Source organism: Pseudophryne corroboree, chromosome 10 (genome assembly GCF_028390025.1).
Source record: "Pseudophryne corroboree isolate aPseCor3 chromosome 10, aPseCor3.hap2, whole genome shotgun sequence".
NCBI lineage: Eukaryota > Metazoa > Chordata > Amphibia > Anura > Myobatrachidae > Pseudophryne > Pseudophryne corroboree.
The window spans coordinates 16,435,167-16,462,528 of NC_086453.1; the positions used below are offsets into that span (position 1 = coordinate 16,435,167).

The 27,362-nt window shown below is 52.4% G+C and overlaps 1 protein-coding gene across 2 annotated transcripts in view; it reads right to left on the minus strand.

Annotated features, from left to right (window-relative positions):
- Nucleotides 1–26,892, minus strand: part of MUL1 (mitochondrial E3 ubiquitin protein ligase 1) — a 40,999-nt gene extending 14,107 nt beyond the window's left edge. The window contains exons 1-4 of one of the 2 annotated variants that reach the window (XM_063942157.1): nt 26,785–26,892; nt 22,932–23,051; nt 22,333–22,420; nt 22,066–22,186 (exon numbers count right to left, since the gene is read on the minus strand). In XM_063942157.1, the coding sequence (XP_063798227.1) occupies nt 22,066–22,186; nt 22,333–22,420; nt 22,932–23,051 (329 nt within the window). In that variant the 5' untranslated portion in view covers nt 26,785–26,892. Of the gene's footprint in view, nt 1–22,065; nt 22,187–22,332; nt 22,421–22,931; nt 23,052–26,698 lie in introns of both variants that reach the window. The other variant, XM_063942158.1, reaches the window with a different exon arrangement.
- Nucleotides 26,893–27,362: the final 470 nt, after the last annotated feature.

Below are 27,362 nucleotides of genomic sequence, written 5' to 3' on the forward strand. Positions count from 1 at the left end.
GCGCGGGCGCCTAGCATACTCTATGGACTACGAGAAAAGGATTTACCGGTAGGTAATTAAAATCCTATTTTCTCTTACGTCCTAGAGGATACTGGGGTCCAATTTAGTACCATGGGGATGTACCAAAGCTCCCAGAATGAGAGGGAGAGTGCCGAGGTTCCCGCAGAACTGACTGACCAAACTTTAGGTCCTCAGAGGCCAAAGTATCGAACTTGTAGAACTTAGCAAACGTGTTCGACCCTGAACAAGTAGCTGCTCGGCAAAGCTGTAAAGCCGGGACCTCCCGGGCAGCCGCCCAGGAAGACACCACCTTACGAGTCGAGTGAGCCTTAACAGACGTAGGACATGGCAATCCTGCCGTAGAATAAGCATGCTGGATAGTAAACCTGATCCAGCGAGAAATTGTCTGCTTAGAAGCAGGACACCCAACCTTGTTGGGATCATAAAGGACAAACAGAGCGTCCGACTTCCTGTGACGAGAAGTTCTCTTCACATATATTTTCAAAGCCCTCACAACATCCAAGTACTTTGAGGTAATGGAGGAGTCAGTAGCCACTGGCACCACAATAGGTTGATTGATAAGAAAAGCCGACACAACCTTTGGAAGAAACTGCTGACGTAGAGCTCAGCTCTATCTTCATGGAAAATCAAATAGGGGCTCTTACATGACAGTGCCCCCAGTTCAGACAAACATCTTGCAGACGCCAATGCCAACAGTGTGACCGGAAACTTGACATCCACCTCCTGTAAAGGCTCGAACCAATCCGATTGCAGGAACTGTAGCACCACATTAAGATCCCACAGTGCCGTAGGAGGCACAAAAGGTGGTTGGATGTGCAGAACCCCTTTCAAGAAAGTCTGAACTTCCGAGAGAGCAGCCAATTGCTTCTGGAAGACAATGGACAAGGCCGAAATCTGGACCTTGATGGAGTCCAAGCGTAGGCCCACATCCACACCTGCTTGCAGAAAGAGGAGAAACCATCCCAGTTGAAACTCCACCGTAGGAAACCTCTTGGTTTCACACCAAGACATATACTTTTTCCAAATCTGATGGTAATGTTTAGACGTTACTCCCTTCCTAGCCTGTAATTGACCCTTGTTGGAATGCCCTTCTGAGCTAAGATCTGGCGTTAAACCTCCATGCCGTCAAACGTAGCCGCGGTAAGTCTTGATAGGTGAATGGCCCCTGTTGAAGAAGGTCCTCGCGAAGAGGAGGCGGCCTCGGATCCTCCAGTAGTAATTACAGAAGATCCGCGTACCAAGCCCTTCTTGGCCAGTCCGGAGCAATGAGGATCGCCTGAACTCCTGTTCTTTTTATTAGCTTGAGAATCCTTGGGATGATTGGAAGTAGAGGGAACACATACACTGACTGGAACACCCACGGAGTTACCAGGGCGTCCACCGCCACTGCTTGTGGGTCTCGTGACCTGGAACAGTACCTCCAAAGCTTCTTGTTGAGTGGAGAGGCCATCATGTCTATCTGAGGGACACCCCATTGGCTTGTCACGTCTGCGAACACCTCCGGGTGGAGGCCGCATTCTCCCGGATGGAGATAATGTCTGCTGAGGAAGTCCGCTTCCCAGTTGTCCACTCCCGGAATGAAGATCGCTGACAACGCCACAGCGTGCTTTTCTGCCCAGGGGAGGATTCTTGATACCTCTGACATTGCCGCTCTGCTCTTCGTTTCGCCCTGTCGGTTTATATAGGACACTGCCATTACATTGTCCGACTGAACCTGAATGGCCTGATCTTGGAGAAGATGTGCCGCTTGCAGAAGGCCGTTGTATACGGCCCTTAGTTCCAGAATGTTTATCGGAAGGACAGATTCCAGACTTGACCACTTTGCTTGGAAGTTTTCCCCTTGGGTGACTGCTCCCCAACCTCTGAGACTTGCATCCGTGGTTAGAAGGATCCAATTCTGAATCCCGAACCTGCGGCCCTCGAGAAGGTGAGAAGTTTTGCAGCCACCATTCTGGCTTTCGGCGACAGTCGTATCCGCTGGTGCATGTGAAGATGTGATCCCGAAGATGTGATGTGAAGATGTGATCCCGACCATTTGTCCAGGAGATCCAGTTGGAAGGACCGTGCATGGAATCTTCCGTATTGTAGAGCCTCGTAGGAGGCTACCATCTCCCCCCCAGAAGGCGTATACACTGATGAACAGATACCTGGGCTGGCTTCAGGACATCCCGGACTATTGATTGGATCGCCAACGCTTTCTCCACCGGTAGAAACACACTCTGCACTTCCGTGTCGAGTATCATCCCCAGGAAGGGCAGTCTCCTTGTCGGCTCCAAATGAGACTTTGGAAGGTTCAGGATCCACCCATGATCCTGGAGTAGTCAAGTTGAGAGAGCAATGTTCTGTTGCTTACCCCTGGAAGATGCTTTTAATAAGCAGATCGTCCAGATATGGAATTATGCTCACTCCCCACCTGTGGAGGAGTAGCATCATCTCTGCCATGACCTTGGTGAACACCCTTGGTGCCGTGGAGAGGTCAAATGGCAGGGCCTGGAACTGATAGTGACAGTCCAGTAGCGCAAATCTGAGATAAGCCTGGTGAGGCGGCCAGATCGGAACGTGAAGGTACGCATCCTTGATATCCAGGGATACCAGAAATTCCCCCTCCTCCAGACCTGAGATCACCGCTCTCAGAGACTCCATCTTGAATTTGAATTCCCTCCAGTAGGGGTTCAATGACTTTAGGTTTAATATTGGCCTTACCGAACCGTCCGGTTTGAGTAATAACCCTTGTGTTGTAGGGGAGGTGGAACAGGATCTGTTTGAACCATTTTTTGAATGGCATCCTGGAGGATAGCACTTTCTGTCAGCGAAGCTGGTAAGCCTGATTTGAAAAATCTGTGAGGTGGGAGTTCTTGAAACTCCAGTTTGTACCCCTGGACAACAATATCTGTTACCCAGGGGTCTAGGCATGACGACACCCAGATGTGACGGAAATATTTTAGTCTCGCTCGCACCTGCCTGATCTCCAGGCTGGGAGGTCCACCGTCATGTAGAAGATTTTGAGGAAGCAGAACTTGGTTTCTGTTCCTGAGATCCTGTTGGTGCAGGTTTTCTGGATTTTCCCCGACCTCCCCTAAAGAAGGTGGAGGGGGGTGTGGCCGGAGAGCCCCAGCCACGAGGCAAATGGCCGCCTTGGCACTGAAGGGGTTAATCCCTAGTGCCCGGCGCCATTTTCAAAGACAATGGGCGCTTGGCGCCATATTTGAACATGCTGTGGGCGCTAGGCGCCGTGTTTATAAAAATGTATAAAAATGTTTAGAAACTGTATTTTTAACTGTGCCGTGGTCCCGGACCCCTCCGGAGACCACGGCAGGGAGGACAGCTCCCCGGCGCGCTCAGCAGAGTGTGCGCGCCGGGGGAGAGGAGGCAGCCGCTGACCGCCGGAGTCCGGGAGCTCCGCTCCCGGCAGCGGTCAGTGTAGCCCCGGGCGCACTGGAGTGTGCGCGCCGGGGAGAAGGGTGAGCGCTGCGGCTGGGAGCTCGGCTCCCGCTGCAGTGCTCTCTGTGAGAGCCGCCGCTGGGGGCCGGGAGCTCTGCTCCCAGCGCCTCAGCCCAGCACGGGTGGCCAGCCGCAGCAGCCGGGACGGACGTCCCGGGCTGCTAGTCGGCGAGGGGGGTGCGCTGCAGCCCGGCTCCCCGCCGGACGCTGCAGCGAGGCCACAAGACAGGCGCCGCTCAGGGGGGGACCGGGCTAGCCGGCTCCCTAGCGGCGTGGGCACATTAGGCGGGCGAGCAGGCTGATGAGCGCTGGGGTCCGGGAGCTACGCTCCCGGCGCCCCAGCGCCACAACAAAGCCAGAGTCACGGCGGCCGGGACAAGTGTCCCGGGCCGCCGGGCTTAGGTACAGAGGGGTGCGCCGCTGCGTGCGGCGAGGCCACTGATTAGTGCCACCCTGGGGGGACAGGGAGAGCCAGCTCCCTGGAACCCCAGAGGCAGAAAAGCAGGCTGGAGGATGGGGGAAGCCAGCCCCATACCTCCAGCACTGAGAGGGAGAGCCCTAGCAGCCAGGCTGCAGGGCTAGGGAAGCACAGCAGTTAAATAAAACATTGTGTAAAATAAGGACATACAGTGTGTTGTAAGGCACTGCAGTGCCTGAGTATGTAGAGTCTGTGCAGGGCACAGGCTCAGTGTATAGTTACAGGGAAATGTACAGTGTGGTTTAAAATGTAATGTATTTAAAGATAAAATGTACTTACTTGATTGTGTGTCCCAGGAGGGGGGAATCCATAGCTGTGCAGGCTGATGGATTCTCCCAGACCTTTTCCCTAAAAAACGGAATGCTTTCCCATCCAGCCTCACAGTTCCAATGGGGACAGGGAGAAAGAGAAGCAGCTTAGCTATAAAACAAGCTGAGTGGTTTCTTGGAGCTCCATGGAGATCAGCCGTAGTGGACCAGAGACCTGGACCGGGGAGCCAGGCTGCCCAGCTCTGGAGCCCAAATCCAGGCTGCAGGCAGTGAGAAGGGGTCCCGGGCAGGTTTCTGGAAGTCAGTTTAGGAGGGAAAACCTCCCCCCAGCCAGACTGAACGGCACCGTGGGAGTAGCCTGCTCTCCCAGATGGGAGAGACAAAGGAGACCGACCACTCCCCACTGTCCATAGGGAACAATGTTGTGTGTGCATGAGACCAGAGCATGCACAGCTCATGGGTAAACATTGATTGGTTGTACACCACAGGACGGGCTTACCCCCTGTGGTAAGGGGTCTTGGAGAGGGATAAAAGGAGGGCAGTTGGCCCATAGGATTGTGTATTGTAACATCTTCTTCTGCTGAAACATCTTAATTGTATGCTGTTGCCCCTAGCAATAGGGAGGAGCCTTTTTAAAGGTTTTTGAGCAATAAACACCTTTGCCTCAAGAAGACTGCTTCATCTTGTGACCAACAGGGTTAGGCCAAACCTAGCCCCGTTCTCCGGCTGTCCAGGGAAGCACCTGACGTCTCCAAGCTCCGCCTTCCGCCAGCTACCGGTAGAGGCCTAGCAAGTGGCTAGTGGGGATTCGTCGACACCACACAGGTGTGGTAAAGCAGTGCGTCGGCACATACAGAGCAGAACCGTGGTTCCAAACGCCACGGCAGGTTAGGAGTTTGGTGGTGGCAGCGAGAACCCGCCCACAGCGCAGTGGGTGGAGTCAGTAACAGGCGGTTACTGACGGTAAGCGGGAATCCCCTATGTGGTCAGGCCTCGTGCGGCTTGACCTTCCATTCTGTGCGCAGTCAACGGGACGCGGAAGCTGCGAGTGCTTTCGTACGGTATCGTCCTGTCACAGAAATTGGTGGCATAGTGGTGGGATAATCCCAGGCGGCTTTTCATCACCCGATTGGAGAAGCCGAGTTACTCAGGAGAGGAGTAACTGCAGCGCAGGAGAACGCACAAGATGGCGGAATTCAGCGGAATGTCCAAGGAGGATCTGGAGATCGTATGCCAGGGGAAGGGTGTGGAAATCCCTTTCAACGCGTCCAGGAGCGTCATGCAGGCGGCGCTCAGGAGCTGGGAGGAGTCTCAGGTGGAGGTGGAAAACACTGACGGCGTCAGCATCGCAGAGGACGACCCAACAGTGGACCTTCGCACAGGACCGGTGAGATCCACAAGCCCCGCCCTCTCTCACAACAGCCATATTTCCCAGCAATCCCTAGCAGGGCCAGGATCCCAACGTCCCAGGGGGGGCGACCCGGATACCCTAGCAGATCGGCTAGCGGAATTGGGGGAAAGGGCAACGGAGCAAGAGCGCATGCTTGTCATTCGGATGTGGCATGCGGAGCGGGCATCACAGGCCGTGGTACCCCGGGAGCCGTTGTCAGCTGTTGTACACAGATCAGGACGAGTTCAGTTTGCCAAGTTTGCAGACAGTGATGGGGACATTGATGGACATTTGCAAGTCTTTGAGAGGACTTGTAAACTACATGATCTACCCAAGTCAGAGTGGGTGAGACACCTTGTGCCCACTCTGCATGGAGAGGCCTTGGAGGCCTATCGAGGAGTGGCGACGGAGGACTGTGGGAACTACGACGAAGTCAAGAAGGCCCTCCTCCAGCGATTCTTCATCACTCCTGAGTCTTACAGGAAGAAATTCAGAGACTTGCCCAAGAATCCTAGCAGCACCCATGAGCAGTTCGCCACCCAGCTGAGGCAGTACGTGGTGAAGTGGGTGAAGGATTCGGAAGCCACTACGTGGGACGCACTGATCGACCTGATCTGCAGGGAGCAGTTCTACCGCAGGTGCGCCCCAGAAGTGAAGGAGTGGGTGCTAGATCGGGAGCCACCAAGCTTAAAGATGGCTGCCCAGTTAGCAGACAAATATGTGGCAATTCGGCCGCAGGGGCAGAAGCGCCCAACCAGCAGCCAACCCCAAAAGACTGTACCACCAGGGGGACACCCCTCTTCAGCTCATCGCCCCCCAAAGCAAGCATCTTCCAACCCGGGTGCTTTTGGCCAGCAACCGCCCCGCAGTGCCCCTGCCAGTAATCAGAGGCCATCGGAGCCACGCCTGGACAAAAAGTGCTATGGCTGTGGGAAGATCGGACATCTGAGGATGAACTGTCCTGCATCCCAAGCACCCCAGACTCGTGCCCCAAATCCGAGTGCTGGAGCCCGGATTGCTTGCTTAACCCGGGAAGATGAGCTTCCAGAGACTGTACCCCCTCCAGTCAGTCCGATGGAGTGTGGCAAGAAACAGGTGGACTCCACGGAAAGAGTCACCTGTATGGCTAAGAAGCCCCCACCAAATATGTGGCGGCACCTGCAGCCGGTCCAAGTGGGATCCCTGCAGGGCGAAGGCTTAAGAGACTCTGGGGCCTCCATAACCGTTGTAAGCCCCCACCTGGTCGACCCTGCTGCCGTACTGCAGGGTTGCACTGCAAAAGTTACAGTGGCCGATGGGCTAGAGCGAGAAGTGCCCATGGCCAGAGTCTACCTCGACTGGGGAGCTGGACAAGAGCTAAGAGATGTTGCCGTAATGGATGGCCTCCCAACTGATGTCGTCTTGGGGAATGATCTCGGTGGAGGGATCGTTACTGCCTTCGCGAACGCCATCACCCGGAGTCAAGCGGCCAGACTACAGTCTTCATCGTCTCTGCCAGCACCGCCCAGCCCAGAGGAAAAGACCCTAGCGGCTGAACAACCGCCAACCACAGCGTCAGCCATCCCAGAGGAAAAGACCACAGCGGCCAGATCAGCACATCTGCCCCTTGCCTCTGGTGGGCCTACGTCCCCTAGCAACGCAGAGGATGTCGGTTCCAGTTTGTTGAATCCTGTGCGGGTGCCCAGCGACGCTCCTGTCCCTAGTGGTCTGCCAACTCCGGCGGTGAGTATGAGTGACTATCCCGACCCTACCATGACTGACCCCAACTTGACTGACCCCAATCTTCCCCCTGTAGAGTGTCCAAACTTAGGAGAAAGTGAGGGCCGCAGGCAGGAGTTTAGGGAAGCTCAGCTCTCTGACCCATCCCTGGAAGGTATGAGGCGCCAAGCTGGCCGCGGCCTTGCTGGGATGGGGGCAGGGAGTGTGACCTGGTGGAAACGGTTACTGTACCGGGTAGCCAAGGTAGAGGGGGATAGGCCAGTGCGGGAGAAAGTTCAACTGGTGGTTCCCAGGAGCTTTCGGGAGCAACTGATGTCAGTTGCCCATGAAATTCCTTTGGCGGGACACCTGGGGAGGGACCGAACACTGAGGCGCCTGACGCAGAACTTTTTTTGGCCCGGAGTGTCGGATGACGTACGGACCTACTGTAAGTCCTGTGATGTGTGCCAACGGCTTGGACGCCCCAGTGCTCGGGCTCCCCTGAGGTCTTTGCCAATAGTCGGGGAACCTTTCCAACGAGTGGCCGTGGACATAGTCGGTCCCCTACCTGTGCCCAGTAGATCGGGGAAGAGATACATCCTCACCGTGGTGGATTATGCTACCCGGTATCCAGAGGCTGTGGCTCTGTCCGCCATCACTGCGGAAAAGGTAGCGGACGCTCTGCTAGGCATATTTAGTAGAGTAGGGTTCCCCAGTGAGATCCTAACCGATCAAGGGACACAGTTCATGAGTGATCTGGTCCAGTGTCTCTGGGCGAAGTGCGGAGTGCGCCAACTCCGCACTGCCCCCTATCATCCCCAGACTAACGGACTCTGCGAGAGATTCAATGGTACTCTGAAGCAGATGCTACGGGCATTTGTGACTTCGGAGGGAGGAGACTGGGAGCGATACCTGCCGCACCTCCTGTTTGCATATCGGGAAGTGCCCCAGGAGTCAACCGGATTCTCGCCCTTCGAGTTACTATATGGCCGCCGAGTACGTGGACCTCTTGACCTGTTCCGGGAGTCTTGGGAGGGGGAGCTGATCCACCAGGATGAGTCCGTGGTGGAGTATGTGTTGAAGCTCAGAGATCGGTTAGAGAATCTCATGGGACTAGCGCAAGCGAATCTTGCGGAAGCACAGACCAAGCAGAAGACTTGGTATGACCAGGGCGCGCGTGCTCGGGTCTTTGGAGTAGGGCAGAAGGTTCTGGTTCTGGTGCCCACACGTCAGAACAAGCTCCAGGCTGCCTGGGCGGGACCGTAAACGGTTGCAAAACGCCTAAGCGACATCACCTACGTGGTGTCATTTGACAGCGATGGTAGGAGGCAGCGTACCTACCATATAAACATGTTGAAGGCATACCACGAGCGTGTGGAGTCGGTAGCCGCTGTGTGCTGCCTGCCGATGGAGGAACCAGGAAAAGATCCCATTCCGGACCTCCTCGCGGATGCCAAGGGTGAGGGTGGTGTAGAGGAAGTTAGCTGGAGCAGTGAGCTTGGTAACCACAAGAGGGAGCAGCTGGAGTCAGTGCTGCTGTCCTTTGAGGCCCAGTTCAGCAGGAAGCCCGGCCTGACTTCCCTACGTGCCCATCATGTAGATACTGGTGAGCATAGGCCGATTCGGCAACCCGCGTATCGGGTCTCACCAGAGGCGCAGGCGAGTATCTACCAAGAGGTGCAGGAGATGTTAGCGCTAGGCGTAATCACGCGCTCCAACAGTCCCTGGGCCGCCTCCGTTGTACTGGTTCCCAAGAAGGACCGGACAACCAGGTTCTGCGTAGACTACCGCCGGTTGAACGAAGTAACCAAATCCGACGCCTATCCCCTACCCCGCATTGACGCACTGTTAGACGAGCTGGCTGGGGCGAAGTACATCTCTACGTTCGATCTGAGCAAGGGGTATTGGCAGATACCAATGACTCCCGAGGCTCAGGAACGGTCCGCCTTCATCACCTCCTTTGGCTTGTTTGAGTTCAAAACGATGCCATTCGGGATGAAGAATGCGCCAGCAACCTTCCAGAGTGTGGTCGATGACCTGCTGAAGGGGTTCCGAGAGTTCGCCCAGGCCTACTTGGATGACATTGCTGTCTTCAGCCGAACCTGGGAAGAGCACCTGGGCCATGTGGGGTTGGTGTTAGAGAGGATTCGGTGGGCAGGTCTGACCATCAGGGCAGACAAGTGCCAAATGGGGATGACAGAGGTACAGTACCTGGGGCACCGTGTGGGGGGAGGTAAGGTGAAGCCTGAACCAGCGAAGGTGGAGGCGATCCGCGACTGGCCCCGGCCCACAACCCAGAGACAGGTCCTGGCTTTCTTAGGGATCGCAGGATACTACAGACGTTTTGTCCCTGACTTTAGTTCCGTGGCCAAACCCCTGACTGATCTGACTAAGAAGAAACTCCCCAAGATAGTTGACTGGACGACCGCATGTGAGTTGGCATTCCAGTCGTTGAAAACTGCTCTAGTACAAGCCCCAGTACTGATGGCGCCGGACTATAGTAAAAACTTTGTTGTACAAACTGATGCGTCACAGTACGGACTCGGGGCAGTACTGAGCCAGGAGGGGCCGGATGGACAGGAGCACCCTGTGGCCTATTTGAGCAGAAAGCTGCTACCGCGGGAGGTGGGGTATGCCACAATTGAAAAAGAATGTTTGGCTATTGTTTGGGCTGTGAAGAAGCTTCAGCCCTATTTGTATGGCCGCCATTTTACGGTGGTAACGGACCACAATCCATTACGGTGGCTCCAACACACCACGGGGGAAAACGGCAGACTGTTGCGGTGGAGCCTTGCTCTTCAGGTTTATGACTTCCATATTATCCACAAGCAAGGCAAGGCTCATAGCAATGCAGATGGACTGTCACGTCAGGAGGAGCCTGAACCCCCAAAGAACTCCCGGTAACCTCGTTAAGGACTGCGGGACCAGGACCCAAATCGTTGGGACATGGGTCCCTGGTTGACCCGCTTGAATGGGGGGGGGGGGAGTGTGGCCGGAGAGCCCCAGCCACGAGGCAAATGGCCGCCTTGGCACTGAAGGGGTTAATCCCTAGTGCCCGGCGCCATTTTCAAAGACAATGGGCGCTTGGCGCCATATTTGAACATGCTGTGGGCGCTAGGCGCCGTGTTTATAAAAATGTATAAAAATGTTTAGAAACTGTATTTTTAACTGTGCCGTGGTCCCGGACCCCTCCGGAGACCACGGCAGGGAGGACAGCTCCCCGGCGCGCTCAGCAGAGTGTGCGCGCCGGGGGAGAGGAGGCAGCCGCTGACCGCCGGAGTCCGGGAGCTCCGCTCCCGGCAGCGGTCAGTGTAGCCCCGGGCGCACTGGAGTGTGCGCGCCGGGGAGAAGGGTGAGCGCTGCGGCTGGGAGCTCGGCTCCCGCTGCAGTGCTCTCTGTGAGAGCCGCCGCTGGGGGCCGGGAGCTCTGCTCCCAGCGCCTCAGCCCAGCACGGGTGGCCAGCCGCAGCAGCCGGGACGGACGTCCCGGGCTGCTAGTCGGCGAGGGGGGTGCGCTGCAGCCCGGCTCCCCGCCGGACGCTGCAGCGAGGCCACAAGACAGGCGCCGCTCAGGGGGGGACCGGGCTAGCCGGCTCCCTAGCGGCGTGGGCACATTAGGCGGGCGAGCAGGCTGATGAGCGCTGGGGTCCGGGAGCTACGCTCCCAGCGCCACAACAAAGCCAGAGTCACGGCGGCCGGGACAAGTGTCCCGGGCCGCCGGGCTTAGGTACAGGGGGGTGCGCCGCTGCGTGCGGCGAGGCCACTGATTAGTGCCACCCTGGGGGGACAGGGAGAGCCAGCTCCCTGGAACCCCAGAGGCAGAAAAGCAGGCTGGAGGATGGGGGAAGCCAGCCCCATACCTCCAGCACTGAGAGGGAGAGCCCTAGCAGCCAGGCTGCAGGGCTAGGGAAGCACAGCAGTTAAATAAAACATTGTGTAAAATAAGGACATACAGTGTGTTGTAAGGCACTGCAGTGCCTGAGTATGTAGAGTCTGTGCAGGGCACAGGCTCAGTGTATAGTTACAGGGAAATGTACAGTGTGGTTTAAAATGTAATGTATTTAAAGATAAAATGCACTTACTTGATTGTGTGTCCCAGGAGGGGGGAATCCATAGCTGTGCAGGCTGATGGATTCTCCCAGACCTTTTCCCTAAAAAACGGAATGCTTTCCCATCCAGCCTCACAGTTCCAATGGGGACAGGGAGAAAGAGAAGCAGCTTAGCTATAAAACAAGCTGAGTGGTTTCTTGGAGCTCCATGGAGATCAGCCGTAGTGGACCAGAGACCTGGACCGGGGAGCCAGGCTGCCCAGCTCTGGAGCCCAAATCCAGGCTGCAGGCAGTGAGAAGGGGTCCCGGGCAGGTTTCTGGAAGTCAGTTTAGGAGGGAAAACCTCCCCCCAGCCAGACTGAACGGCACCGTGGGAGTAGCCTGCTCTCCCAGATGGGAGAGACAAAGGAGACCGACCACTCCCCACTGTCCATAGGGAACAATGTTGTGTGTGCATGAGACCAGAGCATGCACAGCTCATGGGTAAACATTGATTGGTTGTACACCACAGGGCGGGCTTACCCCCTGTGGTAAGGGGTCTTGGAGAGGGATAAAAGGAGGGCAGTTGGCCCATAGGATTGTGTATTGTAACATCTTCTTCTGCTGAAACATCTTAATTGTATGCTGTTGCCCCTAGCAATAGGGAGGAGCCTTTTTAAAGGTTTTTGAGCAATAAACACCTTTGCCTCAAGAAGACTGCTTCATCTTGTGACCAACAGGGTTAGGCCAAACCTAGCCCCGTTCTCCGGCTGTCCAGGGAAGCACCTGACGTCTCCAAGCTCCGCCTTCCGCCAGCTACCGGTAGAGGCCTAGCAAGTGGCTAGTGGGGATTCGTCGACACCACACAGGTGTGGTAAAGCAGTGCGTCGGCACATACAGAGCAGAACCGTGGTTCCAAACGCCACGGCAGGTTAGGAGTTTGGTGGTGGCAGCGAGAACCCGCCCACAGCGCAGTGGGTGGAGTCAGTAACAGGCGGTTACTGACGGTAAGCGGGAATCCCCTATGTGGTCAGGCCTCGTGCGGCTTGACCTTCCATTCTGTGCGCAGTCAACGGGACGCGGAAGCTGCGAGTGCTTTCGTACGGTATCGTCCTGTCACAGGGGGGTTTGGATTTTTTTTTGCGGTCCGAAAGGACTGCAGTGTAGACGTAGGATAAGATTTCCTAGTCAGTGTTGCTGCTGAGGGAAGAAAGGTCGACTTACCCGCAGTTGCCGCGGAAATCTACGCATCCAATGCGTCCCCAAACACAGAGCCTGACCTGTGAAGGGTAGGTTCTCCACACTTTTCTTGGATTCTGTATCCGCAGTCCGTTGGCGTAACCAGAGTCCTCTGCGTGCCGAGACCACCATGGATGTAGCCCTCGCATTCAGCATGCCAAGGCCCTTCATGGCCTCCACCATGAAACCTGCAGAATCCTGTATGTGACGTAAAAACAATTCAATGTCACTCCTATCCAAAGTATCGAAGTCCTCAAGTAATCTGCTTGACCACTTTACTTTTGCTTTAGAAATCCACGCACAAGCAATGGTGGGCCTTGAAGCTACGCCAGTAGCTGTGTATAAAGATTTGAGCGTAGTCTCAATCTTGCGGTCAGCCAGCTCTTTCAAAGCGGTGGACCCAGGGACAGGTAAAACCACCTTTTTTGACAATCTAGATACAGATGCGTCTACTATAAGGGGGTTTTCCCACTTTTTTTTCTGTCCTCTTCAGGGAAAGGGAAAGCAATGAGAACCCTTTTTGGGATCTGGAATTTTTTCTCTGGGCTTTCCCAGGATTTTTCAAACAAAGAGTTTAACTCCTTAGAAGTCGGGAAGGTAAGCGAAGATTTCTTACTGCCCGTAAAATAAGCTTCCTCTACCTGCTCAGGTACCTTCTCAGTAATATGTAAAATATCCCTAATGGCTTCAATCATTAGTTGCACCCCTTAGCAAGTGATGCATCACCGTCCCCTGTATCAGAGTCGGTATCAGTGTCAACTTGCATTATCTGGGCAAGTGCACGTTTTTGTGGGTATGTAAAGGTGGGGGGGGGGGTTTAAAACAAAGCAGTGGGGGCTGAGTATATCAAACCCTCCACAGATTTTCTCAAAACCTGCGTCTCTTTTTCGTTATGTGACATCCTAGTTGAAATCTGGGATATCATTCCCCTTAAAGAATCCACCCATGGGGGTTCGGACTCAGAAGGCTGAGACAGTATATTGCAGTCCTGAGTACATGGAATAGACTCTTCAGGAGAAGATACACACTCTGCAGCACAGGACACAGAGTCCTTGGACATGGTAATGTGAGATAGACTCACACACACACACACACACACACACACACACACACTGCCCCAGTAGGCAGTTATTATGATAAAGGTCCGGCGCTGACTAACCAACCTTACTAGATCAATTAGTACTAACAATACACTCCCCCCCTGTCTATAACACCCTGGTACCGCAGAGGTATAGCTGGAGTTATGTGGAGGGCAGCGCTTTCTGTCAGCGTTCTGTTCCTCAGATCTGCAGGAAGAAAATGGCGCTGTTGAGTGCTGGATTCGCTCTGAGGAGAAGCCCCGCCCCCTGTAATGGCACGCGGCTTCCCGCACAAATTGTATTATACCGGCCTGAGGATTTTGTTGCTAACAGCGGGATTAGCCCCTGTTAGCTGACTGACCAGTGTAGTGTATCGGCGCTGCCTCAGGACGCCCCTCAAGCGTTCACAGCATGTGTTGCTGAGCCTGCATTGGAGCGCAGCCGGTCAGAGCCGCGCTCCCACCCTTGTGCCGCCATTCCCGCCGGCGACCCGTTAACCGGGCCGCCGGCGCTGTACTCACCGCTCTTCTTTCTTCTGGCTCTGTTAGGGGGTGGCGGCCATGCTGCGGGAGTGAGCGGTCGCCTTGTAGGCTTGCGATCAGCACCCTCAGGAGCTCAGTGTCCTGTCAGCGGAGATAGAGAACCATTAACTTCAAGAGTTGGTTCCTACTCCGCCCCCTAAGTCCCACGAAGCAGGGAGGCTGTTGCCAGCAGCCTCCCTGTAACCTAATAACTCTATTAAAACAAAAAAAACTAAGAAAACTCCTAGGAGCTCCCCCAGCTGTGACCGGCTCCTCCGGGCACATTTTCTAAACCGAGTCTGGTAGGAGGGGCATAGAGGGAGGAGCCAACCCACACTATTAAACTCTTAAACTGCCAATGGCTCCTAGTAGACCCATCTATACCCCATGGTACTACATTTCTTACAGCAGCTTATAGTGGCGATAAGAAATTATAGAACCCGATAGTAAACATGCCGCACAATGCACCCTGTAGGAACATCTGCACCTGGCATCAGTGTTAATTATCTGGTAATACGCGATACGCTGACAGTGGTACAGTGCATCCCGAAAGTATTCACAGCGCTTCACTTTTTCCACATTTTGTTATGTTACAGCCTTACTCCAAAATTGAATAAATTAATTTTTTCCCACAAAATTCCACACACAATAACCCACATTGTTTTTTTTGTGATCTTTGCAAATGTATTAAAAATAAAACACTAAGAAATCACATGTAGATAAGTATTCACAGCCTTTGCCATGAAGCTCAAAATTGAGCTCAGGTGCATCCTGTTTCCACTGATCATCCTTGAGATGTTCCTACAGCTTAATTGGAGTCCACCTGTGGTAAATTCAGTTGATTGGACATGATTTGGAAAGGCACACACCTGTCTATATAAGGTCCCACACTTGACAGTGCATGTCTTAGCACAAACCAAGCATGAAGTCAAAGGAATTGTCTGTAGACTTCCGAGACAGGATTTTTTCGATGCACAAATCTGGGGAAGGGTACAGAAAAATATCTGCTGCTTTGAAGGTCCCAATGAGCACAGTGGCCTCCATCATCTGTAAATGGAAGAAGTTTGGAACCACCAGGACTCTTCCTAGAGCTGACCGGCAGTCTAATCTGAGCGATCGGGGGAGAAGGGCCCTAGTCAGGGCGGTGACCAAGAGCCCGATGGTCATTCTGTCAGAGCTACAGCATACCTCTGTGGAGAGAGGAGAACCTTCCAGAAGGACAACCATCTATGCAGCAATCCACCAATCAGGCCTGTATGGTGGAGTGGCCAGACGGAAGCCACTCCTTAGTAAAAAGCACATGGCAGCCTGCCTGGAGTTTGCCAAAATGCTCCTGAAGGACTCTCAGACCATGAGAAACAACATTTTCTGGTCTGATGAGACAAAGCTTGAACTCTTTGGCGTGAATGCCAGGCGTCATGTTTGGAGAAAACCAGGCACCGCTCATCACCTGGCCAATACCATCCCTACAGTGAAGCATGGTGGTGGCAGCATCATCCTGTGAGGATGTTTTTCAGCAGCAGGAACTGGGAGACTAGTCAGGATAGAGGGAAAGATGAATGCAGCAATGTACAGAGACATCCTGGATGAAAACCTGCTCCAGAGCGCTCCTACCCTCAGACTGGGGCGACGGTTCATCTTTCAGCAGGACAACGACCCTAAGCACACATCCAAGATATCAAAGGAGTGGCTTCAGGACAACTCTGTGAATGTCCTTGAGTAGCCCAGCCAGAGCCCAGACTTGAATCCGATTGAACATCTCTGGAGAGATCTAAAAATGACTGTGCACAGACGCTTCCCATCCAACCTGATGGAGCTTGAGAGGTGCTGCAAAGAGGAATGGGCGAAACTGCCCAAAGATAGGTGTGCCAAGCTTGTGGCATCATATTCAAAAAGACTTGAGGCTGTAATTGCTGCCAAAGGTGCATCAACAAAGTACTGGACAAAGGCTGTGAATACTTATGTACATGTGATTCCTTAGCTTTTTATTTCTAATACATTTTCAAAAATCTAAAAAAACAAACAAAAAACAAACAAACAAACAAACCTTTTTTCACGTTGTCATTATGGGGTATTGTGTGTAGAATTTTGAGGGGAAAAAATAAGAATTTACTCACCGGTAATTCTATTTCTCATAGTCCGTAGTGGATGCTGGGACTCCGTAAGGACCATGGGGATAGCGGCTCCGCAGGAGACTGGGCACAACTATAAAGAAAGCTTTAGACTACTGGTGTGCACTGGCTCCTCCCACTATGACCCTCCTCCAGACTTCAGTTAGGATACTGTGCCCGGAAGAGCTGACACAATAAGGAAGGATTTTGAATCCCGGGTAAGACTCATACCAGCCACACTAATCACACCGTATAACTCGTGATACAATACCCAGTTAACAGTATGATAACAACTGAGCCTCTCAACAGATGGCTCAACAATAACCCTTTAGTTAAGCAATAACTATATACAAGTATTGCAGACAATCCGCACTTGGGATGGGCGCCCAGCATCCACTACGGACTACGAGAAATAGAATTACCGGTGAGTAAATTCTTATTTTCTCTGACGTCCTAAGTGGATGCTGGGACTCCGTAAGGACCATGGGGATTATACCAAAGCTCCCAAACGGGCGGGAGAGTGCGGATGACTCTGCAGCACCGAATGGGCAAACTCTAGGTCCTCCTCAGCCAGGGTGTCAAACTTGTAGAATTTAGCAAACGTGTTTGACCCCGACCAAGTAGCTGCTCGGCAAAGTTGAAGAGCCGAGACCCCTCGGGCAGCCGCCCAAGAAGAGCCCACCTTCCTCGTGGAATGGGCTTTCACTGATTTAGGATGCGGCAGTCCAGCCGCAGAATGTGCAAGCTGAATCGTACTACAGATCCAGCGAGCAATAGTCTGCTTTGAAGCAGGTGCACCCAACTTGTTGGGCGCATACAGGATAAAGAGCGAGTCAGTCTTTCTGACTCCAGCTGTCCTGGAAACATAGATTTTCAGGGCCCTGACTACGTCCTGCAACTTGGAAGCCTCCAAGTCATTTGTAGCTGCAGGCACAACGATAGGTTGGTTCAGATGAAAAGCTGATACCACTTTGGGGAGAAACTGGGGACGAGTCCTCAATTCTGCCCTATCCATATGGAAAATCAGATAAGGGCTTTTACATGACAAAGCCGCCAATTCTGATACACGCCTGGCCGAAGCCAAGGCCAACAACATGACCACTTTCCACGTGAGATATTTCAAATCCACGGTTTTCAGTGGCTCAAACCAATGTGACTTTAGGAAATCCAACACCACGTTGAGATCCCAAGGTGCCACTGGAGGCACAAAAGGGGGCTGAATATGCAGCACTCCCTTAACAAAAGTCTGAACTTCAGGTAGTGAAGCCAGTTCTCTCTGGAAGAAAATCGATAGAGCCGAAATCTGGACCTTAATGGAACCCAATTTAAGGCCCATAGTCACCCCTGACTGTAGGAAGTGCAGGAAACGGCCCAGCTGAAATTCCTCCGTAGGGGCCTTCCTGGCCTCACACCACGCAACATATTTTCGCCATATGCGGTGATAATGGTTTGCGGTTACTTCTTTCCTAGCTTTAATCAGCGTAGGAATGACTTCCTCCGGAATGCCCTTTTCCTTCAGGATCCGGTGTTCAACCGCCATGCCGTCAAACGCAGCTGCAGTAAGTCTTGGAACAGACAGGGCCCCTGCTGCAGCAGGTCTTGTCTGAGCGGTAGAGGCCATGGGTCCTCTGAGATCATTTATTGAAGTTCCGGGTACCAAGCTCTTCTTGGCCAATCCGGAACAATGAGTATAGTTCTTACTCCTCTTCTCCTTATTATCCTCAGTACCTTTGGTATGAGAGGAAGAGGAGGGAACACATAAACCGACCGGTACACCCACGGTGTCACTAGAGCGTCCACAGCTATCGCCTGAGGGTCCCTTGACCTGGCGCAATACTTTTCTAGCTTTTTGTTTAGGCGGGACGCCATCATGTCCACCTGTGGCCTTTCCCAACGGTTTACAATCATTTGAAAGACTTCTGGATGAAGTCCCCACTCTCCCGGGTGGAGGTCGTGCCTGCTGAGGAAGTCTGCTTCCCAGTTGTCCACTCCCGGAATGAACACTGCTGACAGTGCTAACACGTGATTTTCCGCCCATCGGAGAATCCTTGTGGCTTCTGCCATCGCTGTCCTGCTTCTCGTGCCGCCCTGTCGGGTTTACATGGGCGACCGCCGTGATGTTGTCTGACTGGATCAGTACCGGCTGGTTTTGAAGCAGGGGTTTTGCCTGACTTAGGGCATTGTAAATGGCCCTTAGTTCCAGAATATTTATGTGCAGGGAAGTCTCCCGACTTGACCATAGTCCTTGGAAGTTTCTTCCCAGTGTGACTGCCCCCCAGCCTCGAAGGCTGGCATCCGTGGTCACCAGGACCCAGTCCTGTATGCCGAATCTGCGGCCCTCCTGAAGATGAGCACTCTGCAGCCACCACAGCAGAGACACCCTTGTCCTTGGAGACAGGGTTATCAGCCGATGCATCTGAAGATGCGATCCGGACCACTTGTCCAACAGGTCCCACTGAAAGGTTCTTGCATGAAACCTGCCGAATGGAATCGCTTCGTAGGAAGCTACCATCTTTCCCAGGATCCGCGTGCAGTGATGCACCGACACCTGTTTTGGTTTTAGGAGGCCTCTGACTAGAGATGACAGCTCCTTGGCCTTCTCCTCCGGGAGAAACACTTTTTTCTGTTCGGTGTCCAGAACCATCCCCAGGAACAGTAGACGTGTCGTAGGGACCAGCTGTGACTTTGGAATGTTTAGAATCCAGCCGTGCTGTTGTAGCACCTCCTGAGATAGTGCTACCCCGACCAACAACTGCTCTCTGGACCTTGCCTTAAGTACGGGATAATTAAAACTCCCTTCTTTCGAAGGAGTATCATCATTTCGGCCATTACCTTGGTAAAGACCCTCGGAGCCGTGGATAGACCGAACGGCAACGTCTGGAATTGGTAATGACAATCCTGTACCACAAATCTGAGGTACTCCTGGTGAGGATGGTAAATGGGGACATGCAGGTAAGCATCCTTGATGTCCAGTGATACCATGTAATCTCCCTCGTCCAGGCTTGCAATAACCGCCCTGAGCGATTCCATCTTGAACTTGAATTTTTTTATATATGTGTTCAAGGATTTAAAATTTAAAATGGGTCTCACCGAACCGTCCGGTTTCGGTACCACAAACATTGTGGAATAGTAACCCCGTCCTTGTTGAAGTAGGGGTACCTTTACTATCACCTGTTGTGAATACAGCTTGTGAATTGCCTGTAACACTGCCTCCCTGCCTGAGGGAGTGGTTGGCAAGGCAGATTTGAGGAAATGGCGGGGGGGAGACGTCTCGAATTCCAGCTTGTACCCCTGAGATACTATCTGAAGAATCCAGGGATCCACCCGTGAGCGAGCCCACTGATTGCTGAAATATTTGAGACAGGCCCCCACCGTACCTGGCTCCGCCTGTGGAGCCCCAGCGTCATGCTGTGGACTTAGAGGAAGCGGGGGAGGACTTTTGCTCCTGGGAACTGGCTGTATGCTGCAGCTTTTTTCCCCTTCCTCTGCCTCTGGGCAGAAAGGACGCGCCTTTAACCCGCTTGCCCCTATTGGGCCGAAAGGACTGTACCTGATAATACGGTGCTTTCTTTGGCTGTGAGGGAACATGGGGTAAAAATGTAGACTTCCCAGCTGTTGCTGTGGAAACTAGGTCCGAGAGACCATCCCCGAACAACTCCTCACCCTTATAAGGCAGAACTTCCATGTGCCTTTTGGAATCTGCATCTCCTGTCCACTGCCGAGTCCATAACCCTCTCCTGGCAGAAATGGACATTGCACTAATTTTGGATGCCAGCCGGCAAATATCCCTCTGTGCATCCCTCATGTATAAAAGTGCGTCTTTTATATGCTCTACGGTTAGCAATATAGTGTCCCTGTCTAGGGTATCAATATTTTCTGACAGGGAATCTGACCATGCAGCTGCAGCACTGCACATCCATGCTGAAGCAATAGCTGGTCTCAGTATAATACCTGTGTGTGTATATATAGACTTCAGGATAGCCTCCTGCTTTCTATCAGCAGATTCCTTCAGGGCGGCCGTATCCGGAGACGGTAGTGCCACCTTCTTTGACAAGCGTGTGAGCGCTTTATCCACTCTAGGGAATGTTTCCCAACGTGACCTATTCTCTGGCGGGAAAGGGTACGCCATTAGTAACCTCTTAGAAATTACCAGCTTCTTATCAGGGGAAGCCCACGCTTCTTCACACACTTCATTTAACTCCTCAGATGGAGGAAAAGCTACTGGTAGTTTTTTCTCTCCAAACATAATACCCTTTTTTGTGGTACTGGGGGTAACATCAGAAATGTGCAACACATTTTTCATTGCCTCAATCATGTAACGTGTGGCCCTACTGGAAGTTACATTAGTCTCATCGTCGTCGACACTGGAGTCAGTATCCGTGTCGACATCTGTGTCTGCCATCTGAGGTAGCGGGCGTTTTAGAGCCCCTGATGGCTTTTGAGACGCCTGGGCAGGCACAGGCTGAGAAGCCGGCTGTCCCACATTTGGTATGTCGTCAAACCTTTTATGCAAGGAGTCGACACTGTCGCGTAATTCCTTCCACAGCACCATCCACTCAGGTGTCGACCCCGCAGGGGGTGACATCACATTTACAGGCATCTGCTCCGCCTCCACATAAGCCTCCTCATCAAACATGTTGACACAGCCGTAACGACACACCGCAAACACACAGGGAATGCTCTGACAGAGGACAGGACCCCACAAAGCCCTTTGGGGAGACAGAGAGAGAGTATGCCAGCACACACCAGAGCGCTATATAACACAGGGATCCCACTATAAATGAGTGTTTTTTTCCCTTATAGCTGTTTATATTATTATATATATACTGCGCCTAAATGTAGTGCCCCCCCTCTCTTTTTTACCCTTCTGTAGCTTGCAGACTGCAGGGGAGAGCCAGGGAGCTTCCTTCCAGCGGAGCTGTAAGGGAAAAATGGTGCCAGTGTGCTGAGGGAGATGGCCCCGCCCCTTTTCCGGCGGACTTCTCCCGCTTTTTCTGGAATACTGGCAGGGGTATTTTTACATCTATATAGCCTCTAGGACTATATATGATGTAGATTTGCCAGCCAAGGTGTCTTATATTGCCTTCAGGGCGCCCCCCCCAGCGCCTTGCACCCATCAGTGACCGGAGTGTGAGGTGTACATGAGGAGCAATGGCGCACAGCTGCAGTGCTGTGCGCTACCTTGGTGAAGACCGAAGTCTTCTGCCGCCGATTTTCCGGACCTCTTCATGCTTCTGGCTCTGTAAGGGGGACGGCGGCGCGGCTCCGGGAACGAACACCAAGGTCGGGTCCTGCGGTCCATCCCTCTGGAGCTAATGGTGTCCAGTAGCCTAAGAAGCCCAAACTATCTCCAGTTAGGTAGGTTCGCTTCTTCTCCCCTTAGTCCCTCGCTGCAGTGAGTCTGTTGCCAGCAGATCTCACTGTAAAATAAAAAAACTTAAATATACTTTCTTTCTAGGAGCTCAGGAGAGCCCCTAGTGTGCATCCAGCTCAGCCGGGCACAAGATTCTAACTGAAGTCTGGAGGAGGGTCATAGTGGGAGGAGCCAGTGCACACCAGTAGTCTATAGCTTTCTTTATAGTTGTGCCCAGTCTCCTGCGGAGCCGCTATCCCCATGGTCCTTACGGAGTCCCAGCATCCACTTAGGACGTCAGAGAAATTAATGAATTCCATTTTGGAATAAGGCTGTAACATAACATAAAATGTGGAAAAAGCGCTGTGAATACCTTCCGGGTGCACTGTATCATACAGTAATTGGAGAGGTGAGCGGGACGGCAGCCATGACACTCACCAGAGGTGCGTTGTCCTGTTCCAGACCATTTTGTGCTCCTTCAGAGACAGCCGGTGGATGACACCCTTGCAGCTATCCATGAACTGGCTGCTGAGAGAATCCTTCACGGTCCTCACCACGCCTGGAAAGGATCACAAGTCAGAGAAGCCACGTTGCAATGGCACCAGCGCAGGGCATTGTACCTGTTCCAATATTATAAGCCTGGCTTATGCAGACACATACTTCCCTGATCGCAAGAAGCTTACACTCTAAAATTGTGACGCTCACCTTCAATGACCGCATAGGGGACGCACTTCCCGGGCAGGTCCATGAGGATATTCTGCAAGTCGTCATCTAAGGAGATTTTCTTGGCTCCCTCAAAATCACAAAAGAAGAGACATTTAATTCATTGCTCAGTTACTAACGCAGGATCTGCAGCGATCCAGTCGCTCTTTGGCGAGTCAGACATCGCAAGGCACTACAGCATATGGTAACAACGCTGACGATTGTTACTGCCCAAATGTCATGAGCCGCTGGGGCACAAAAAGCAAGGACCTGTTGGGGCACAAATGCAAGGACCCGCAGCTGCCGCACATAGAGCATCAATTTGTTTTAAAAGCAAAACCAGGTTGATTTTGCAATAAAACAAATTGCTGCTTTGAATCTAGCGGCGCCAATCGCTGAGATCTCATTGGCTGTGTTACACTTGGCCCACAGCGTTATTTGAAAGCATTTTTTTTTAGTTTGCGTCACATGACCTTAAGGATATAAAATAACACTGTAAACCTGTCAGATGTGAAACCACCCTTCCCGTCACCCGCATATATATTTCTACTCTCTCTAAAAGCCACCCCCCTAATATCACCCCACGTGCCACATCATCTAACCTTGAGCGACTGTGCAGATCGGTATTTGTGGCGGTATATGGAGTAGAAGATGGCGGTGACCGCGGAGCTGGATGCCAGGAGAATGATCTGCCCGACGGACGGGCGTGCGTTGCCTTCCATCTGCGCAGGGGAAAGAAAATAGCAATCATACACAGTACATTATACACCGCCAAACAAACCTATCCCTGTCTTGGGTGGAAACGTTCCGGCAAACAGGGTCCGCGGCTAATCTTAATAAAGGATGTTCCGGCAGACCCCGCAGCAGCACGAGCAATGTGCGAAGGCGGAAAAAGTTATAGTTGTCTTTTTTTTGTTTAAACGCCCTGTATCCGCTGCACTATCACCGGGTAAGAGATGTTGCTAGGGTATCTATATATCTCGGGATCTTAGCACCCAGGATCAGACTGCAATATGCCGATCACCCCGCACAGACAAGGACAGGGGCTGCCACAATCAGGAGATTGCAGTTGGGGCCAGTATCAGGAATGCTTTGCATTTCCAATATTGATACATCGTACAGCATCGCATCCCTCACAGAATGCTACGGGGGATGCAGCTGCAGGCGGCAATGGAGGGATCGCAGCAGGTAACGGAGATCCCTTTTTCATACAGTTGGGGGATACATAGTATTTGCGGCTAGCCCCCTAAAATGGGTGTTTTCAGGTACATAGCCGCAAACACTGTTTAATAAATGGGCCCCTATGTCTGCTTGGCCCACTTCCCCCAGCACTTTCTGCTTTTCCCATTTATTCTCCAGTAGTATATTCTCCCAAGTGAAGTAACCTGTGTTACAGACCAGCAATGGTGACCTCTCCTGAGTGATCTGTGTCGCAGACCTCTGCTTTTCCCACTTATTCCCCAGCAATAGTGACCTCTCCAGAGTGATCTGTGTCGCAGACCTCTGCTTTTCCCACTTATTCTCCAGCAATAGTGACCTCTCCCGAGTGACTTGTGTCACAAACATCTGCTTTTTCCACTTATAGGCCCTACACACTGGGCGATATTACTGAAAGATATGAATGATCTCGTTCATTAATGAACGAGATACCGTTCATATCTTTCAGTGTGGAGGCACCAGCGATGAACGATGCGCGGCCCCGCGCTCGTTCATCGTTGGTACCCCGTCGCTTGTGCATGCAGGCCAATATGGACGATCTCGTCCATATTTGCCTGACCCCCCCCCCCCCACCGCGTCGCCCGTATCCGCCGTCAGGCAGCTCGGCGGCGGATCGCAATGGTGACCTCTCCCGAATGACCTGTGTCACAAACATCTGCTTTTCCCACTTATTCTCCAGCAATGGTGACCTCTCCCAGCAATGGTGACCTCTCCCGAATGACCTGTGTCACAGACATCTGCTTTTCCCTCTTATTCCCCAGCAATGGTGACCTCTCCCGGCAATGGTGACCTGTGTCACAGACATCTGCTTTTCCCTCTTATTCTCCAGCAAGGGTGACCTCTCCCGAATGACCTGTGTCAAAGACATCTGCTTTTCCCACTTATTCCCCAGCAATGGTGACCTCTCCCAGCAATGGTAACCTCTCCTGAATGACCTGTGTCACAGACATCTGCTTTTCCCACTTATTCCCCAGCAATGGTAACCTCTCCTGAGTGACCTGTGTCACAGACATCTGCTTTTCCCACTTATTCTCCAGCAATGGTGACCTCTCCCGAATGACCTGTGTCAAAGACATCTGCTTTTCCCACTTATTCCCCAGCAATGGTAACCTCTCCTGAGTGACCTGTGTCACAGACATCTGCTTTTCCCACTTATTCCCCAGCAATGGTGACCTCTCCCAGCAATGGTGACCTGTGTTACAGACATCTGCTTTTCCCACTTATTCCCCAGCAATGGTGACCTCTCCCGGCAATGGTGACCTGTGTCACAGACATCTGCTTTTCCCTCTTATTCTCCAGCAAGGGTGACCTCTCCCGAATGACCTGTGTCACAGACATCTGCTTTTCCCACTTATTCTCTAGCAATGGTGACCTCTCCCAGCAATGGTGACCTCTCCCGGGTGACCTGTGTCAAAGACATCTGCTTTTCCCACTTATTCTCCAGCAATAGTGACCTCTCCCAGCAATGGTAACCGCTCCTGAGTGACCTGTGTCACAGACATCTGCTTTTCCCACTTATTCTCCAGCAATAGTGACCTCTCCTGAGTGACCTGTGTCACAGACATCTGCTTTTCCCACTTATTCTTCAGCAATGGTGACCTCTCCTGAAAGATCTGTGTCACAGACCTCTGCTTTTTCCACTTATTCCCCAGCAATGGTGACCTCTCCCAGTGGCGCACGCAGCGGGGTATCTGAGTACCCAGAAAACCCCATCTCCACCCCCCACCCCAATTTTTTTTTTTCATGTAATGGGGTTGCCTGTCGCGACTTGCAATTAAGCCCAGCCCCTTGAGTGTTGGCTCCGTCCCCTTTCCAAACACCCGCGGGTTGTACAGAGAGCAGATCTGTCATTGCTGTGTTTCCACACAACTACTGCTGTGATCTCCGTCTCCATCCGTCCCTCAAGCTCTTTCCAAGATCTCAACGCTGCTGCTTATGTTGTTCCCACTTCCAAACTCAGAGGCACTTGTAAGGAATTCACTATGGGGGTAATTCTGAGTTGATCGCAGCAGCAAGAAAGTTAGCAATTGGGCAAAACCATGTGCACTGCAGGTGTGGCAGATATAACATTTGCAGAGAGAGTTAGATTTGGGTGGGTTATTTTATTTCTGTGCAGGGTCAATACTGGCTGCTTTATTTTTACACTGCAAATTAGATTACAGATTGAACACACCACACCCAAATCTAACTCTCTCTCCTTAAATGTTATATCTGCCCCCCCTGCAGTGCACATGGTTTTGCCCAATTGCTAAAAAATTTCCTGCTGCGATCAACTTGGAATTACCCCCTATGTCTGTTTCACTAGAATTTCAATCTTAAACATACTGTATACACATATCATATATATGTATGTATCCGCTGTGCGTGCGTGTATATATATATATATATATATATATATATATATATATATATATATATATATATATATATATATATATATATATATATACACACACATATACACACACACACGTAAGTATATGCATGAACAAATGTAGCCAAACTCATTGTGGCTACGTCTCGGCCTACTGCGCACACCTTCCCCGTTTGCAATGAATGGGGCTGGTAAACACGCAGCTCAGCGCGACTTAGCGCGGGAACGCCTAGCCACGCCGAGAGTGCCCGTCTGCTGCAGATGTAGCCAGGATGACTGTGACTCCATCTGTATATATATGTGTGTGCGTGTATATAGATATATATAATATACATGTATATACTGTATAGCATTTGTCTATGTATATACACTTGTTTAATGGACCAGGTACAGTACATGTTGGTTTACCTCAGACTTAACCCCCATGCTTAGCTCCACCCCTCTCTGGAAACCCCCTCCTGTCTCCTGAGTGACCTGTGTCACAGCTGTAACACTGACTCTCCCAGCCCAGACACAGACCAGAGTCAATGTGCGCCCTGGGTGGGGCCCCCTAATGACTAGTAAAGGGAGAGTGGGGCCCTAATGACTAGTAAAGGGAGAGTGGGGCCCTAATGACTAGTAAAGGGAGGGTGGGGGCCCCTAATGACTAGTAAAGGGAGGGTGGGGGCCCCTAATGACTAGTAAAGGGAGGGTGGGGCCCCTAATGACTAGTAAAGGGAGGGTGGGGCCCCTAATGACTAGTATAATGAGGCCCCAGAATGGAGGCTGGGAGCCCACCTAGTCCCAGTAGCCGGTGATGAGCCCACCCGGAGCGGTTTCAGGGTTACCCGACCTGGCACAGTGCAACCCCAGACTGTACTCACTTCCTGCTCATGCGTCCACTGATGACGTCAGCTGAGGGCACGGAAGCCGCCGCTCTGCCCACACGTGGCGCCACTGGAGAGGCGTGGCTGGACACGCCCACCCCTCTCTGACAGCAGCTTGTCCTTTTATTATCGCTTATCAGGCGATCCTGTGATAGACGTCACTGGAAGGGCGGGGCTTGTGGCTGGACCCGCCCACCCCTCACTGACAGCAGCATGCCCTGTTGCTAGCACTGACTATGCAGCATCAGGCAGCCCAGTGATAGATCTGTACTGTGTGACTGTGTAGTAACTGGTGGCAAATGCTGGGACTTGTAGTTCCACAACAGCAGAACTGTATAAGTGCACTGAAACCTTGTGAGCGTTACATATACATGTGTGTAACCCGCTGTATTGTCGGTGGGGAGTGTGGATGCTCTTTACGCGCTCTTCCAGGGATGTGACATCACAACGTCTCCGATATCTGCCGTGGTTCCTCCATTCCCGACAGCAGCCACAGCCCCTGTAGTTTTGTATGGGGGTTACAAAGCTGTCAGATGTACCAAGCCAATTCGGAGCTTGGCCTCGATAGGATAACG